The sequence below is a fragment of the Dipteris shenzhenensis genome, chromosome 24 (genome assembly GCF_047967505.1).
Source record: "Dipteris shenzhenensis isolate YYH24624 ecotype China chromosome 24, Dip_SZ_1.0, whole genome shotgun sequence".
NCBI lineage: Eukaryota > Viridiplantae > Streptophyta > Polypodiopsida > Gleicheniales > Dipteridaceae > Dipteris > Dipteris shenzhenensis.
The window spans coordinates 10,184,295-10,203,275 of NC_141619.1; the positions used below are offsets into that span (position 1 = coordinate 10,184,295).

At 41.8% G+C, this 18,981-nt stretch overlaps 1 protein-coding gene across 1 annotated transcript in view; it reads left to right on the forward strand.

The window, feature by feature from the left end:
* The window catches only part of LOC147886197 (NAD(P)-binding Rossmann-fold superfamily protein), a 76,985-nt gene extending 63,103 nt beyond the window's left edge, over positions 1–13,882 (forward strand). The window contains exons 12-14 of the mRNA XM_087395377.1: positions 8,867–8,988; positions 12,747–12,802; positions 13,084–13,882. Coding sequence (XP_087251503.1) covers positions 8,867–8,988; positions 12,747–12,802; positions 13,084–13,235 — 330 coding nt within the window. The 3' untranslated portion in view covers positions 13,236–13,882. The remainder of the gene's footprint in view (positions 1–8,866; positions 8,989–12,746; positions 12,803–13,083) is intronic.
* The last annotated feature ends 5,099 nt before the right edge of the window (positions 13,883–18,981 follow it).

Consider the following 18,981-nt stretch of genomic DNA (forward strand, 5'->3'; position numbering starts at 1 on the left):
GCTTTCACACGTTCGGATCATGCTCCTCTTTGGTTGAGGCTTTCCTTACATGAATTTCCCGCTGACAGATTGCCTTGCCGAAGGCTTTTGCTGATTAATAATAGTTATCTGGAGCATGCTGACTTTAAAGCCTCGGTCTCTGATGCTATTCAGCCTCTCTCTTGTCGGATACGCATTGGTTTGGATTATGCCTGGCAGGCTTTTGTTGCTCAGATGCAAGCAGTTATTCGAGATTATGGCAAATCCTATATGCAAGCCACAAGGGAGGCTGTAGCACATGCCAAATTTACATGTCAGAGTTTGACTGAGCTTGCTCATCTTCGCCCTTTGTCTTCAGAGGAAAGCATGCGCTTATGTCAGGCTCAATTCTCTCTTCAATCTAGTGATCGCAGAAAGCTTGCTAAATGGGAAACTCGATCCAGACAATGGGCATTTTTGGATAAACGCTGCTCTTCCAAGCAATTTTTTAAGAGTTGACACTACAAAAGACAGGCTGCCAATATCTATCGGATCCGGATGCGTAATGGTTCTTAGTCAACATCTCGTTCAGAGCTTGCTGATTTATGTGTGCAGCACTTCTCCACTCATTTGGGGCATCTGGATACTCTTTCTCCTCGGGTTGTGTCTGCACGTCAGCTTCTTTTGCAGCATGTTCATCCAATTCTGTCTGATGCTCAGGCTTTGGAACTTGAACATCCCTTCACTGAAAGGGAATTGTTTGATGCACTGAGATCTTGTGGCAGATGGAAATTTGCAGGATGGAATGGTCTCACTGTTGAATTTTTTCTTGCATTCTGGGATCTTCTTAAATTCACCTTGCTGCAAATGGTAAATACAGCATGGCACAATCAGCAGATGCCTTTGTCATGGAAAAAGGGTCTTCTCAAGCTGATTCCAAAAAAGCAGCTATGTGATTCACTAGGTGATTGGAGGTGATTGGAGGCCAATCACACTCATGCCAGTCATTTACAAGATCATTGCCAAAATGGTGGTTGATCGGATTAAAGGTTATTTGCATGATGGGTTGCATCCCTCCCAATATGGCTTTGTTCCACGTCGCCATATCACAAATAACATTGCCAATGCTTATATTGGGATTGAATATGCCAAATACACGCAGCAGGATGTTCTACTCTTGCAGGTAGATATTGCAAAAGCCTTTGACACAGTTCAATAGGATTTCATCTCGCAAACTATGCGAGCTTTGGGGTTTGGACAAAAAATGCAGCAGGTTATTTACTGGCTTTACAGAGATAGCAATGTGGCTTGCATTATCTCTGGGATATCTTTGATGAGTGGACTCTTCATTGTTCGGTCCGCCAGGGATGCCCTCTCAGTGCTTTACTATATGCCATTGCTACTCATCCTATGCTGCAATATATTGATCATCTTGTGGCTACAGGATCACTTCATGGCTTGGAATTGGATGCTAATCGCAACATGATTGCTCAAGCTTATGCTGATGATTCTTTCTTTACTCCGAAGAATACGCCCCATGATCTTGGTGCCTTGATGCGGACCCTCTCTATTTATGGTTTGGCAGCTGGTCTCCATGTTAATTTTCAGAAGTCTAAGCTGCTTCCTTTGCATTCCAAAGACTGGCATAGTCTATTATGGCCCGGGGATATCATTCCACCCACTCAGTTTGTTCGTCATCTTGGCTACCCTTTGGGGTGGGAACTCACTCGCCGACAACAAACTGATTGGGTTTTGGCTAGGCTTCGGAAAAAGCTTGAGTACTGGAAACTGGCAACCTGGCCTTTGCACGTTTGTCTTCGAATAGTGCAATCCATCCTTGTGGCATGTATTCAATTTTACTTGCCATTGATCATGTTCACTAAGGCAGATCTTACATCTTTCATGTCTATCTTTATGAAACTCTTCTGGCGATCCAAACATGGCAGAGCGAGATTCCCATCTGTTCCGTTTTGGAAGTTCTTCTGGCTATTTGGGTTTAATCCATCCAGACTGGAGTTTCATCTTTTCTTCGTTCGGGTTCGCTACTGGGCACTATGGACTTTATGGACATATAGGAATTGTAAAGTCTTTGGTGATCCTACTTTCTCTGTGTTTGGCTTTTTTAGGCATTCTCTGTAGCAATCTTTCTTTGATTGCTTGCAGACTCGCTGCATAGATCATGAGGTCTTTTTGGCATATACTGAAATTTTCAGTTGATGTAATTGTAGCACCTTTTTTTGAGGTTGCTACTCATATAATATAATCAATCAATGATTTCACCAAAAAAAAAAAGTGTGTGGTGAAGGTGAGAGAGAGAGAGAGAGGGGGGGCAAGATTGAGAGAGAGGCCTTAGCCCCTACTTGCCGTACGGTATGGCCAGCACCCTTCTGCTCGCCTCTTGCTCGCCGTACAAACCCGCCAAAGTCCAGGCTTGACCCCCTTCCTGCCCGTACAGTTTCCATGCAGTCAGTACGGAACTGTAGAGCTGTACGGATTGCTGTTGCTGACGCTGCTGGGACCTGCAAGTTGTGGGAGGCACTTCTTGTTCGAATTCACATCTTGCTTGCTCTTGCTATCGAATTCTCTCTCCTTTCTCTTTGTATGCTGTTTTGGTGTTTGTTCTCAAAACTTCAATCTTTCTACTTGATTATCTTTTCTCTTTCCATCGCCAGATTTCCTCTTTTTTCTCTAATTTCTAGTTCATCTTGGATTTTTTTCTGGTTTTTTCTCTTTTCCTTCTCCAGAACTCATCTTTTCTTCTCTCTAAATCCCTACATATCTCTTTCCTCTTCTTCTCCTTGCAAATACACTATTTCCTTCTTCTTTGTGGGCTGTTTTTTCTCTTTTATCACTTTACAGGTACCCCCTTTTAGGGTTCCATCTTCTTCAGAAGACATGGCTGAATACTCTTATGAAAAAACTTTTCAAAAGGATCGATCGGCTCAATGCAAAAAGCAAAAGCAGGCTGAGGGTCAGCATGACCCCGTGCATGATTCTGTTGAAGCACAACTGGTGTATGATGTCATGCACGAAGGATTTACAGACACAAGGAAAGAGTGGAAAGACTCTGTTCCATCGGTTGGTCTCATGGTTGAAGAGGATGAAATTGTGGATCCAATTAGAGAATATGCCAAAAATGTAGTCATTTTATTTTTCCCAGGTTAGATGCCACTTGCTGTAGAGGTAGGCAACTGGTTGACCTGAACACTGGCTGGCTCGTTTGTTCGTAAAGTGTATACATTATGCAGCTAGAAGCTTTTTTGAGGTCATTATGGTAAATGAGGTTCACAGGCAAATGCTTTTGGAACATTCGCCAGTCTTTTTTGGACAGCAAATGGTGCACGTTTTGCCATGGTCTCCCACAAGGGATTATCAGGCTCTGATTCGACATCGATGTCCGGTTTGGGTTGAAGTTGTAGACTTCCCGCAATGCATGGCTTCACTTTTGCCTAAAATTGCAGCAACTTTAGGCAAAGTGGTTTGCCCACCGTGGCCTAACGGCAACTCTAATCAATTTTGCATTCTCTAAGATACTGATAATCCCATACCGGAGTCTTATTCAGTCACGGTGAACAATGTTGACATGGGAAGTGCATTTTATAAATTGAAATGGGGATTGTTTGCAGGGGCTTGTTTTGAATGTAAAAAATTTGGGCACATGGCTTCGCAGTGTCCAATGAGTCAACATGAAATGCCTCTTGCTACTTTGCTTTCTCAGATGCCCAATAAGGATGCTCCTGTCTCTATTGGGAATAAAAATAAAGGTAATAGGCAGCTTTTCTTGAATCAGGATAAAGGCAAAGACCCAGTTGTTTGAAATGGGAATGCTTCCTTCCCTTTGCTTCCTGCTATTCAACTTTCAGCAAAAGGACAAAAAACTCCAATTGATGGATGGCAAAGTCCAAGAAAAGTTATTTCTGTTAGAAGACCACCCCCTCACACTTGGAATGGTGCATCTTCTAGTGGAAATTCTCCAGAGGTCAATTCAGGAATCGGAATCACGTGGGCTGCAGTGACAGCTAGCAGAACGCTCTCCCCTGAACAAGAGGTTGCTGCATTGCTGTCCAATCCTCAGGCGGATGTTTCTTCTCAGGGAAGAGGCCCTGACCTTGAGGTAGAAATGCAGGGTTGACATCCTGTTGTACATAACTATTTTTTCCTATAAATATCTATAAATATGCTTGCTCATATCAAATGCCTTACCTTAAATGTTCAGGGGATGTGCGACAGTAGGAAATGGAAATCTGTGTGGCTGTATATCAATCGATTTCAGCTTGATATAGTGGCATTACAAGAACACAATCAACATGTCTATGCAAGAAAGACAGGTCATTACTGTGGCTATGATATCTTTTATGTTGGGGAGCACTCTTTCTCAGGTGTAGTCATTTTGATTAAGCATGAGCTTTAGCTAGTTATTGCTTTAAATGACAATTAAGGCAGATGGATTATTCTTCAATGCATCATTCAAGGCGAGGTGTTTGAATTTTCTTCTGTATATGCACCTCAATCTTCTCAAGATAGAAGTACAATTTGAGATGCCATGCACCGATATCCATATAGATATCATGCCTTTATATGTGGGGATTTCAATAATTCTCCGTGATAGGGTGACAATACATCAGTAAATACTCATGTGTTAACCTCTAAAAGGCATGCATGGTCTCAATTACTGATTCATCTTAATTTGGTTGATCTTTGGAAGGAATTGTAGCCTTTGTCACCTGGATACACTTTCCAACATAATGCCCTTTCTTCTTACCAGGCACGTCTAGCCCCGCAACAAAATGATGATTTCACATGCAAAATGTAGGTTGACTACGCCTTTGTGCATTCAGATCATGCACCGTTATGGTTGAGGCTATCTTTTCATGATATGCCAGATGATAGACTGCCTCAAAGGCGACATCTGATTGTGAACAATAGCTATTTGCAGCATGATACTTTCAAGGCAATGGTTACTAATGCCTATCAATCTCTGTATTCTCAGAGCCACTTTGATATTGATAATGCATGGGATTCTTTTGTTTCCAAAATGCAAGTTGTAATTAGAGGTTATGGCAAGTCTTACATGAAGACTATGAGGGAAACTGTTGCTCAGGCTAAATTGACTTGCCAAGAACTCACTGAGCTCAGTCAATTTCGTCCTTTATTCTTGCATGAGCAAACAACACTATGCCAAGCTAAACATTGTCTCCAAATCAATGATCACAGGAAACTTGCCAAATGGGAGACCAGAGCAAGACAAAGAGCTTTCATAGATAAAGGCTCTTCTTCCAAATAATTTTTTAAAAGCTTGCATCAGAAGAGATTAAACACAAACATTTGCAGAGTGCTTATGCCTAATAGTTCATGGACTACATCACGGTCACAACTTACTTCTGTTTGTGTACATCATTTCTCTCAGCAGTTTGGTTATGCAGATCCTCCTTCACAGTAGGTTTTGTCTGCAAGAAATTTGCTTTTATAGCATGTTTCTCCTATTATCTCTACTACTCAGGCTTTGGAATTGGAGGAACCTTTTATTGAAAGGGAATTGTCAGATGCAATCAAATCCTGTGGTAGATGGAAATCTCCAAGATGGGATGGTCTTACAATTGAGTTTTTTTAAGAATATTGGCCTCTTTTGAAGCATACTTTGCTACATATGGTGAATTTTGCTTGGCAAAATCGGAAAATGCCAAACACACGGAAGAGAGGTCTTGTTAAGCTCCTCCAAAAAAGCAAATTTGTGAATCTTTGATTGATTGGAGACCTATCATGCTTATGCTAGTTATTTACAAATTTACTACCAAAATGATTGTCGATCGGATAAAAGGCTATTTGCATGATGGGTTGCATCCTGCGCAATATGGTTCTGTTCTTCATAGGCATATCATAGACAACATTGCTAATGCCTATGTTGGAATAGAATATGCCAAATATATGCAGTAGGATGTTTTGCTATTGCAAGTTGATATTGCCAAAGCTTTTGACACTGTTCTGTGGGACTTTATTTCATAAACAATGCAGGCCTTGGGATTGGGCAAAAAAATGCAGCAAGTTATCAATTGGCTATATCAAGATAGTAAAGATGCGTGGATACTTTTAGGGAATATTTCTACAATTTGGACTCTTGGTTGTTCTGTTTGGCAAGGCTGTTCCCTTAGTGCTTTACTATTTGCCATAGCTACTCATCCAATGCTTCAATATATGGACCACCTTTTGGAAATTGGCTTGTTGCATGGATTGGAAATTCCTGGCAGCCGCAGCATGATCGCTCAAGCATATGCTGATGATACTTTCTTTACCCCGAAAAATACTCAGAGCGATCTCTCCTTGATTATGCAGGCTCTTTCCACATATGGCTTGGCTGCTGGTTTTCATGTGAACTTTCAGAAATCCAAGCTCTTGCCATTGCATGCTAAAGACTGGCATAGTCTTTTGTGGCCTGGGGAAATTGTTCCACCTTCTCAATTGATTCGACATCTTGGCTATCCTCTAGGTTGGGGGCTCACTCGTTCTCAACAAACTGATTGGGTGCTCACAAAGTTGAGGAAAAAACTTGAAGATTGGAAGCTTGCAACTTGGCCATTACATGTTCGTTTGTGAATAACGCAATCCATTTTGATAGCATACATACAATTCTATCTGTCCCTCATTATGTTTACTAAGGCAGATCTGGCTTTCTTTATGTCTACTATCATGAAGATTTTCTGGCGTTCCAAAAATGGCAAGAAAAGTCTTAGATTACTCTCTATGCATTGTCTCTGTTCTCCAAAGATGCACGGGGGTTTGAACATACTCAATATTCAAGTGCATATACTTGCTCATAGGGAAAAAATGATATTGCAGCTTATGCAAGGGGATCAGCCTTGGGCTTTCATGATCCGCTCTCTTTTGTTGCATATTGATACTTCTGCTTTTGGGCATTGGCAGCCTACACAGTGGGATTTTCTACTTGGCCCTATTCAAGGCAAGATCAAAGGCTGCCCTTTTGTCTCTCGTTTGCTTCTTGATTGGAAGCATATTTTATCCCACTTGGAATGGAATGGCAGGGATTCTTTGTTGGGAAATTTCTTGAGGGCTGAGAATATTTATTGGTCTAGAGTATTCCACCCTTCTTTGGCTAGACAAGAACCAGGTGTTCTTATTTTATATCTTTCAAAGGTATTGCTTCTGTGGCAGATGTTTCGGGATGGGGAAATTTCTTGAGGGCTGAGAAGATTTATTGGTCTAGAGTATTCCACCCTTCTTTGGCTAGACAAGAACCCAGGCGTTCTTATTTTATATCTTTCAAAGGTATTGCTTCTGTGGCAGATGTACTTCAGGATGATGGCACTCTTTTATCTTTTTCTGCGGCTGCTAGCAAGTATGGTTTGGGAGCTCATTATCGTCCTTTATGGCACAAAATTTTAGAAATGCTTCAACCTTTCTTACCGGTACCTCGTTTGGAACTTCAGGATAGGCTTGAGGATTGGACTCTCCATTCTTCCTCTTCTTCAGCCCGTCCTTTGAAGCTGTCAATATCACAGTGCCTTCTCTATATAAAGTATTGTTACCTCTGTCTTGGGTTTTTGACAGAGCCAATTCTGTTTGGCATATGGATTGCCCATCAAAGTGGTGGAGAAAGCGGCTGCATCTCCTTTGGCATTATAAAGTCCCTCTTCGGTAACAGGTTTTCCTCAGGCGAGTCCTACTTGGCATTTTTCCATGTGCGCAGTTACTGGTGCATCAACATATTGCCCCGGCTGTTTGCCACCGATGTCTACATTCTGCTGAATCTGTGCCTGACATTTTCTGGCACTGTCCACATACTTGTGATTTCCTCGCTCTCATTCGTCAGGGGCTTCGAGCGAGATTTCCTACTGTTACTTTTGGGAGGTTCTTCTGGTTATTTGGTTTTCATCCAGCTAGACAAGGTTTTGATTTATTTTTTGTTTGGGTGCACTATTGGGCACTTTGGACTCTATGGATGGACAGAAATCATAGTCTTTGGTGATCCTACTTTTCCATCTTTTGTTTTTTTCAAACGATCTCTGCGGCAATCGTTTTATGATTGCTTTCAGACTCGTTTGATTGACCATGATGTATATATGGCTTATATTGAGATTTTCGGTTGAGTAGTAGTTACTCCGCTTTTGGAGTACCTATGAATGTAATTATTTCACAGCAATAAAATATTCTTCTCACCAAAAAAGTGTGTGTGTGTGTGTGTGTTTCTCTTGCTTTCTCTATCTCTGTCCTTTTTTTTTGTAAAATTTTATGGAACAGAACAATATTAAACGATAGGAAAAGTATAGAGAGAGATGATGGAATCTTTTACACGTTGAAGGGCTCCCAAAAGCCTTTTATCTTTGGATTACTCATACCTTTGGGCATTGATGACAGTAATACTGAAGGCACAGCATGAAGTGTGCTGCGTGCACTAGGTAGGTTGAAGTTTGTAGCTTGAAGACATGTGAGAACACTCTTGTAAACAAAAGACCAGTTGTTTATGATCTAATACCAAGAACAAACCTGAGCTTTTAACTAATAAATTTTCTTTGGCACAAGTAAATATGCGAGTCTCTTTGAAGATGTTTTAAGTGCGGGTCAGTACTAATTCTTTTTATTTATATCCTGCCATTGTCCTTTTAAAATAGAATGCTGAGTCTTTTTGCTTATGAGCACACATAGGTGCCAGAATCATCTCTCAGAGTGTTTGTTGTTGAAAGAGACTGTGATTATGCTCTGCATGCCAGTCTGTGATAGGATGTTGGTGTTTATGATGGTAAGCTTGAACAGCTACGTTCCCTTTTTGAAACAAAAGGTAGACACTTCTCATTGAGTGATTGTTCATTGTATGCGGCTACTGTATGCAACACTTTGATTTAAATGGAAGCTCAGCAATTATATTTTATAAATGCTGATAAGCCAAAGCTGGCAGAAAGAATACATGGAGAGCAAGCCTGCAAGAGATATTGCCAAGGCTGCAGCAGATGCAGCAATAGCAGAAGCCGAAGCCTTATCCAGCACTCCTCTACATGCAGAGAATGAGTGGAATATAAGGTATCTCCTCTGCTTTGGTAGAACCTTGCTTTTCTGAGCATATAGCAGTGTTGGGCGTACATTGTACATTGTTATATTTGACAATGATTGAATAATTGCTAATTCCTCTCAAAATGAAGTCTGTTGTAAAGTGATCCTTTACATTAATACTCCGTTTTTGCTTAAATACCATTGATGCCATTGTGAGCACTGCCAAGGTTGCTATTTCCTTTGTTACCTGTTGAAAGCGAGCTAGATGGTTACGTGAGTGTTCTTCCTACTGTTTCAGAGAAAGTGCTTCCGACACGCAAAAGTCACACATTACTTTTGAAATAACCCTCCCTCCACTCTCTCTCTCTCTCTCTCTCTCTCTCTCTTCATGCGGACTTCAGCCTTGGAAGAGTCAGTTGCCATGCTCTCCTAGTCCACTTTCGTGCAGCAGAACTTTGAGTCTTCTCTAGCTTTTGTGAAATCAAACCCAGAAAGGCTCTTCCAAGCCCCAGTTTTCACGGCAGCAGCTCGAAAAGGAGCACTTGTAGTTTCTTCCTTCCATATTTGTTACTTACCAAGGGCTGTTCTCTTCAGATTGTGATAGGATAAAATTTTGCCCGATCTTTAGGCTGAGTTTTTGGGTCCATGTAAAGTATGGGAACCTGACACATTTTGGCATCACTGGGGACCCTCAGCAAAATCTGAACCTATGAACATCAACTGTGATGGTAATCATTATCAGCACAACTTATACTATATGCAAATATATGTTCGCAAGGTAGGAATATTCTTAATTGTCAACAATATTTTCTTGCATTGTATTGAGATAGATTGATAGATAGATGTAGTCACGTCTGTAGGAGGCCTCACGGGCCTATGAGACAAAGCACACAAAAAAGGGTAAACACCAAACATCAGTTATAGACTGAGAGTCTCTTGGAAGTGCATATACCACTCCCAAAGTTATTATAGACTAGCTACGATATACTACAAAAGATAATCGGCCTGCATTACATCAGTTTAAGACTGAGAGTCCTTGGGTTTGGTTTTGAAGTCTTTGATAAGTGTTTTTCCATCTCTATAGACAGCCCATTTTCTTTCCTTGCGAGCGTCCTTCACTTTATTCAATTCTATGGCTTTCATGGGTGAGCTCCTCCGAGATCCATATCTTGGTACCTCTCAGCTTATTGGTTTGCATGAGTATCTTGCCTCTTGCCCTCCTATCATTGAGAACCACTTTGGCTTGTGTCCCAACTTGGGCAAAACAGGCTATGTTCTTTAAGTCCTATTCAATTTGAGGGGTTGCTGCTATAATATTATCAATCTGTGCTGGATCAACTTTACTATGGAATCTGTGGTAGGTCAAGGCATGGGGAGATGGCATTGAGGCTATGGAGGCGTAAGAGGGGCTGCTTGCTGGTTGGAGTCGTAACAAAAGGCTTAGTATTGGGGAATCCCATCTAGTGGCCTTTGCTAAAGGATCCCTTTTAGTAAGGCTAACCCCTAGGTTGGGCCAAGGGTTCAGCCCAACCTAGGGTGGGGTTTGCCTCTGCTAGTAAACGGGTTAGGGTTTGGCCTTGTAGATGGGTTAGGATTCGGCGGTGGCGGCGACTAAGGTTAGACGGCTTCTAAGGTTTGTCGATGGCAAGCTCCTCCTCGACCTGTTTGACAATGAACTGTCTGGAGCTACTGGTTGACGGTGACGAGCAGGTGGTGGCTAGGCTTGAGGGTAGAGCAACAAGCGACGGGCAACGACTGGCGAGGGTTGAGTGACGAACGACGGGTGACGGCGAGCGGCTGGGCCTGAGGGTTGAACGACTACGACGACAGGCCTGAGGGGCAACGGTTGCCTGAGGGGCATGACGAGCGATGGGCCAGAGAGAGAGAGAGAGAGAGAGAGAGAGAGAGAGAGAGAGAGATGAAGGGAATGTTTGTATTAAAGTCCAATGGAGACCCGTTAGGATCTATGGGACTATGAGAGAGAGATTCAAGCATTGGAAATGAAGATGGTCAATTGGCTTGCCGAGGATTGGACCTAGGGAAGAACTCTTCCTAGAGTAAGTATTGGCTATCCCCTAACCTTTGGATGCAACAGAAGACTCATCCATGGATCCTTTGGGATAAAAAGCACCACAGTTGAGAAGGATCCCTTTTTCTATGTGTGTTGATGTGCGCATGTGTGCACACCCATCCACTCTCGCATGTGCCAACACCCACACTCACCCTTGCATCTGTACATACCCCCTATCATGCCCACGTCCATCTCTAGGGCCACACTCACTCCCTCCTTTTCCAACACACACTCGTATGCATGTGAATGCTCTCCCCCAAACATGTAGATGCAAGTCCTTGCGTACATGTAGAGTATGATTGATTTGATCATAGGAGACCCCTAAATGGATAAGAAATCGGTCATTTGGAGAGGGTGAGGCACATACACAATTTCATTGTACTGTATGGCTCTTTATACATTACAAATCATTGCCACTATAAGGGAGTGGGAAAGGTTGATGAAGTAGACTTTGAGTCTTAGCACATGGAAGCAAAATATGATGGGAATGGAAAAAGGTGGTTCCATACGTATCCAATCTAGTCCACCATGTGCTAATGCACAAGGAGTTGGATTTGTTAGGTGGTAGATGACCCATGGCATCATTTGATGCACATCATCATCCAATACCTACAAAGAGATTTTTTTCCTGAGCTCCTAGGGTCGAGATGGTCTAGGATGGAAGAAAAAGTGGCTAATTCCATTCCAAACCCATCCCTGACCAAGTGGTCTATGATGGGAGTAACGATGACAATTGGATTCCTATCGTAATCCAATCCTAAACCAGTCCCATATGCCAAGGCCCTTAATGTAAAATATATGACTTGTGACATCATGTTGCCACAATAAAGGATATCAGCTAACTCTTTTGATCATATCAGCGTAGGATAGCTTTTTATTCTCCCCTAGAGGGAGAATATCCTCCATTCTTACGAGTCCCTGTAGACCATGAATGCACTCTTTGATGTAGCCTGTAGGGAACAAGAGCCCACCTTTAGTGCGAAAGACCCACAAATGCACTCTTCCATGTAGCGCCTTTAGGGGAACCTTCATGCCAACTAACGGTAGATATAGGCTCAGCTGGTGTTAACTCTTTGACTCGTGAATGACCAGTTGCAAGGAAATATTCTAATAAAGGAATGTCTAAACTGGTCATGCAGTGAGTCTACTGAAAAGCATATAAGAATGAGAAAGATAATAAATTTGGATTGACAAATACTCTCGAAATTCAAGTCAGTTTTCTGTTTTTGTGGGGTAAGATTAGAACCTTCTGTCATTGGGGGTTAGTTCTTGCAAAGTGGTATGAGGAAATGTATTACATGCTCTAGTAAGACCAAGGGTTCTATCTGTCAGAATGGAGCAGGCTTTATTCTTTGTATGCTATTCTCTCAATACTTCGTATGTCTTCATCTTTCTACTTTTATTGTGCTCACAAGAGTTTCTCAGTTAAAACTTTCATATGTCCTTTGTACATAAACAGGCACATCAAAATTTGGCTTTTCAATGTACATGGTCAGCTGCTGTTTTTCTAGATGGTTGAGGAAAGCAAACATTCCAAATGTCAAAAATCTACTCTTAGGACACTCTGTTTACTACTTTTTCTTCTATCCTATAGCCACACCAATCTTCTATATGCTGTTTGTGATAACTCGATGAAAGTATACAGTGTACAAAATCGCATACAGTGTACATGTTGCTTTCTTTTTTTGCAATAACCAATAACTGAACTGTGCAACAGCGTGGTCGATGATAAGGATGAAACTGCATCTGGAACCACGTGCATAACTTCTGCAGGTCTCTCTCTCTCTCTCTCTCTCTCTCTCTCTCTCTCTCTCTGTGTCTGTCTCTCTCGCTCTAGAGCTCTCTCCACCCTCCCTGTCCTTGCCAACCTTAAAAAATATGACAAATCAAGAAAGCAAATCATTGCCACCTTCTCCCTGCATGGATGGGAATACTAATATTAATATTTTCGATGGCTGTTCAGCCAGTCGTCTCTTTTGAGTTTCTTTACTTTTTCACTATTAATGTTCTTGTAGGGAAGAGCATCTTTGCTGATTTCCTTTTTTATCTTCCAGGAAGCCTTCCAGAGGGGTTAATATGGGAGCTTCCAGATGCTGATGTAATCGACAAATCGGTGCTATCGGAAGACTTGTTTGTGGCAGCCAATGGAGATTTGGATGATTTACAGAAGCAACTAGAAGCTCTTAATGCCAAACCTTCAATTTAAATATTGATTGAAATTGCATTCATCCACATGATTTGGTCTTATCAGATGGGCGTTGCATGATCAAGTGGCTTATAGTAATTAACTTATTTTGGAACTTGATAAAGCTGGCTCAACTTCTGGGCATAAAACTGCCAAGGGTCCACCCTTTCTTACCAGCAAATGTTTGGTAGATGTCATGAGTAGGCATGGTGTGTTTACAAATAGCAGGTGGATACTTCTTTACTTCTGGAGATGTTGCACATAGTCCTAGTGAAACATGGACACGCAGGTGTGCATGTGTGCATGCTCTCTCTCTCACGTACACACATGGTGTGTTTACAAAATGCAGGTGGGATACTTCTTTACTATTGGAGATGCTGCACATCAAACATGCACTCGCAGACGTACATGTGTTCATGCTCTCTCTCTCTCTCTCTCTCTCTCTCTCACACACACACACACACACACACACACACACCCCTACCTTTTTTTTGGGAGGAAATCCATATTTGTTTATATTAAAAGAAGCAGTTCTCAAAGAGAGAACTTGCTATTACAAAGTATCAGAAGATCTCAACATATGACAAGTAGATAGTGGAATCTATATGATGAGTAATCAGGCAATCGTATATTATACGTAGGTATAGATGCCCAATTGAGTTTGTCAGCGATCAAGGTACTCGTTTTATGAATGAAGTGTTACATCAACAAAACTTTGAAGTTAGTTCTTACTAAAATCGTGAATTCAAATCGCCAGATTAAGATACAAAATTGCATGCAACATTGTGGGCTTATAGAACAACTGACAAGATTTCGACCAACCTTACTCCATTTTTTATGACATTTGGATTAGAGGCTATGGTTCCAATGGAATTTTTGGTTTTGAGTTTGTGTGTTGCAATCATTACCTCGGTGCCATTAGGCAATGCTTGCAACAACTTAGTCAGCTAAATGAACTATCTCTACGAGCTGTGTGGACACAACAGGTACAAAGGTAGAGGAAGGCTTGGCATGATTGACACATTGTGTATAAAAATTAAAAGAAAGGCATGTTGGTCTTATTGTATAATGTAAGGGAAGGCAAGATGAAGACCAATTTTAAATTTGGTTGGAATGGTTCATACAGAGTGATTGAGGTGCATGATAATGGTACAGTTGAGTTAAGCTAATTTGGAGAGATTGGTAATTTCTAAGTTGATAAATGGAAGTCAAGTTAAATCATATAGAAGTGCAACGAGTTTGGTAATAGTAATAAGCTTGTGGGGGCTTGATAGGATGCCATGTGGCTCCAAGTATCTTAAACTCACCATCACTACGACTTTATCACCTCTCCTACTGATTTCAAATAGTTTTTGTGCATAGAGGCTTAATTAATCTATGTTTATTTGTGGTTTAATTTACTTACTCTTGTAGCTATGTTTGTCTATGGCTTAATTTATTTATGCATGTCTTAATTTATTTTATGCATAGACTATGTGCAAGGGGGCTTCCCCAAATCTTCAAGAAAAGATTCGAACCCAAAACCTTTGCTCAAATGGATGATCCAAACATTGCTTGTTCAAATGTCCTTTTCTGTCATCATAGAAATGAGCGATCCAAACATTTGCTTATTCGAATGTTCTTTCTGTCGTCACTTGTCGCTTGGGTACCATCTTCATTCGCTCTCATCTGATCACCACCACCACCTTCAGTCTTTCTTGATATTAAAATGGTGTTATCATGGGCATTCTTCATTTGCGCTATCTCCTTCTACTTCCTCCTTGGCGAGCATCTTTATGAAATCTGTAATGTGCGAAATAATTAGTTGTGATTTTATTTTTTTTTCTACATCATATTCCATGTGCTTTGTTTTCTTCATCCTTGATTTTCAAGATACTATGACTGTCTGTGTGAAAAGCTTTGAAATTGCATCATGGTTTGGGACCCATTTCTTTTTCAGACAACTACTATACAATGTATTGTTATCCTGGTTCTCCTTCCTATCTCTTGGCTCATACCATACCGATGTAAATGTTGTAGCTCTCCCTTAGTCATCCATTCTCACGTCCACCACTTTTGCAACCCAAAACTTCACGTTTTCATGTTCATCATCCGATTGTCGAGCTGCAATAAAACAATGGACATCTATGTCTATTTGTGGCATAAAATCCCTTCTTGGGTCCACAATGTGGACGTGGGAGCAGTAATTTAAACTCATTTTCAAAGAGACCACATGGGCACAAGTTACTAACATTTGGTCAAAATAAAGGTCGTTCTGCCTTAATATCATCTTCTCGCATTATTGCAAGGTCCTTTATCAATTGGTAGGTCTTGCTAATTACAACAGTATTGTGGTCCTTCCAATAGGGCTTCCAATCAGGAAATCTCCGGAGCACTTCCTCTTTGTATGTAATAAAAGCTTTTAAGCCTTCTATTTCATCTTTGGATTTCTCGCTGAATTCTTTTATAGAAGGCCATGTTGGATGCATTTCTTTGCTCAGAATTGAAGTTAAGAGAGAGTAAGGTTCTTCAGGTTCTCATTTTATATAAAGAGAATAGTGTTGTCACTGCATCATTGGTTTTTCTTCCTTTAAGAAAAAATGAAAATAGTATGGAGCACCATGATCTATCAGGGCATCACCACCTTTTTGTATGAAAGATAGAATAAAGCTCTTCCAATCATATATCCTTTCAACCATTGAGCATACTATTCCTTCCTTGCGGCCACCAAATCATCCTCCCATATTTTCTTATCAAGTCATCCATCGTCTCCAAACAACAAAAATAAAAAAGACTATAAATAAGAAAATCAACTTATATTGATCTTCTACTTACAACAAAGCTGCCTTGGCTTACAAATGAACACTCAGTGTAAGCTTCCTTACCTAGCAAGCTCAGGTAAGAGGGAGAGAACTTGGCACACTACTCTCTTGGTCGCTACCTCTAGCCATTACAATCTCTTTCTACTAACTATGCAAAAACGCCTTCCAAACGAAAGACATCGCGCTCGGTGTGCCAGACCGCTACTTGCTACTGTGGTTGATCTATCGCAATCTCATGCACCTCTAGTTGCAAATGGTGCTCAGTCCAAAACGTTCTTCCACCGCTTTCGAGTAAGTCTGCATTCGGTAACCACACTTAGAACCCTGGCCATGTCAAGGGCTAACAATCCTGAGCTCTCAAATAGTCCTTCTCAAGCACCTAGGGTCTCCTTTCTGCCGAACTCAAGTTTCTCTCCATATTATCCAAAGTACAACCAAGCCATGGTGGCTTGATCATCTTAGCAGCTACTCAGCCTTGCGCTATCGCCATCCCTTGACACCTCCTTTTAACAATGAGCTGTCGCAATTTGGCAACATAGCTTTATCCTTACATTCGAAGCCTATTCGCTAATTTGGAAAGCAGCAACAAACTATTAAGATTCAAAATGATGTGAACAAATAGAAGAGCACCTTAAGGGTGGACAAAGATGAGGAAAATTTCTCAAAAATTGTGGCTTTCATCTATTGTCTTTTACTTTCGATGTGCAATTTGAAGAAAGGTAAGCGTCCTTTTTTACTTTCATGCATAGGTCGAGGAGGTTGCTCATCGGCTTGGACAATTGGAAGGTCAAATGGTTTTGCTTATTGATGGAGGGCAAGAATGAATACTTAATCCTAGCATATGATGGGTCAAATGGGTTTTTGATGGAGGGCGAGAACGAATACTCAATCTTGGAAGGTCAAATGGATTGATGGAGGGCGAGAACGAATACTCAATCCTAGCATATGATCTCACTAATTATTCCTTACTCCCTGAGTCGTCTCTGCATTGCCTTTCATCACGGTGGCGACAGTGTCCAATGTCTCTTTCCTGGGATATTGTGAAGACTCTAGTCTCAAGACCCTTGAAGAGGGGCCAGCCATGGTGCTCAGGAATGGCAAGGCAGGGAGGACTTGGATGCAATGTGGCTATGGAAGAGATGAGGGAGGTGTGGAAACGTCTTTGTTGGCCTCTCTATTCCAAACTACAACGTGTTCGAGTATCCGTGGTTAATAGGTCAAGAATTATAGACAAGAAACATATTTGATAGTAGAAGCCTTTTTGTCGATGATGGTGTTGCTGACGGTGGTTTTCTTCGGAGTGTCAATATTGCCATTGTGATTATTTGATTGCTCGATAGAGTTGATTGTTCAAAGGATTCTATGTGTTTGTTGTGTGTATCTGATTCTTAAAGGACGTATCTCGGCGGCTCCTCGTCCATGTTGGCGCAAATTTGTGCGGGTTCCGGTCCTTTTCTCGCCGGACTATGCGTGCGCCTATGAATCTTTGCTCAAGGCCTCTCGGAAAGTCGCCCTTATATTCGTCCTGGCGAGAGGGCGTTGCGTGCGAGTCTGGATCAGTCCGCGGGTGGTTGAGTTAATACCGGTCGCAGGCCAGAGTGTAGTTGAGAGGTGGGTTTTGAGAGAGACAGGAAGGTAGAAGGGCACGAGAGCCAGAGAGGGAGAAAAGTGGGGAGGTAGACAGGCGAGGTTGGCTGAATTAGATAGCTACAAAAAGCTTGCTTTCGCGGAGAGGGGGGCTGATTGTGAAGCACACAAAGCAATCCAGCGTTGCGTGAGGTTGGGTGGTGGTCGAGACGTATCACTGGGTGCACTTCGGAGAGACTATAGTGCACCAAAATCTCTGAGATCCGAAGCTAATCGAGAGAAGGCGAGAGAGACAGAGAGAGCGCGCATGTACAAGCTCCTATAACTCTCGCTGGGAGGCAAATTAGAGAACGAGAGAGAAAATGGCAAACGCATACGTACGGCGCAGGAATATTGCTGCAGCCCTCATCGCCCTGTCGCTGCTCTCGCTTGGAGAAATTCAACGGGTGGCTTCCGGATTGCAGCCATCGTCTCAGAATCACCACAGGAAGTTGATGGGCGATCGAGGCTGCTCACCCTGTGACGACATCTATATCGTGAAGGAGGGCGAAACGCTCCAGACAATCAGCGATAAGTGCCATGCTCCCTTCATCCTGCTCGATAACCCGCACATCCAAGACACCGATGATGTCTCAGCCGGCTCCGTCCTCGAGATCACTTCCACGAAGGTGCTTTGCCACCGGATCAATCCTTGATTTTCCCTCCGCAAGTGACCGTTAGCTAATTTGATTTCAAAGTTTGCAGTCCATCCTTCTCAAAGAATTCTCCCACATCTACTGCAAAATTATGCCTCACCTAAGTTTGCAGTCCATCCTTTCTCCCACGTCTCCTGCAAAAGTATGCCTTTTCAAAGTTTGCAGTCAATCCGTTCAAAGAATTCTCCCACATGTACTGCAGCATGAGCTTCTGTTTATTTGATATCGCAAACAACATCTTACACGTACGATATAGAATTACGCAGGCCATCGCCTGTCTCCATGTAAGGGTTTAGTTTCGTATTACAATGCAATTCTAGCACAGTACACTTAAGCTTGAGGAGTCAGTTTGAAATTGCAATCAACGATGCAATCGCAGATTTAGTTAGCGCAGCAATTTTATGTACATTCAGTACCGTCATAGCTCTTTTGTATGCAGTCGAAAATCATCATAATACAATTGTGGGGTTTTTTTTTTTAATGGCTTAAGAGAGGGCATTTTCTCCCCGGAATTCCCTAAAGATTCTAACACTACGTGAATTACCGGTAGACCCAAGCCTCTACTCTGTCTCCATATACGCCAGACAAACTTATCAAACTTTTTCCTTTCATGAATGGGTAACAAAAATGCTAAGTCACGGACCAAATCGTCCCCACAATGTTTTTGTAATTACATCATAGACC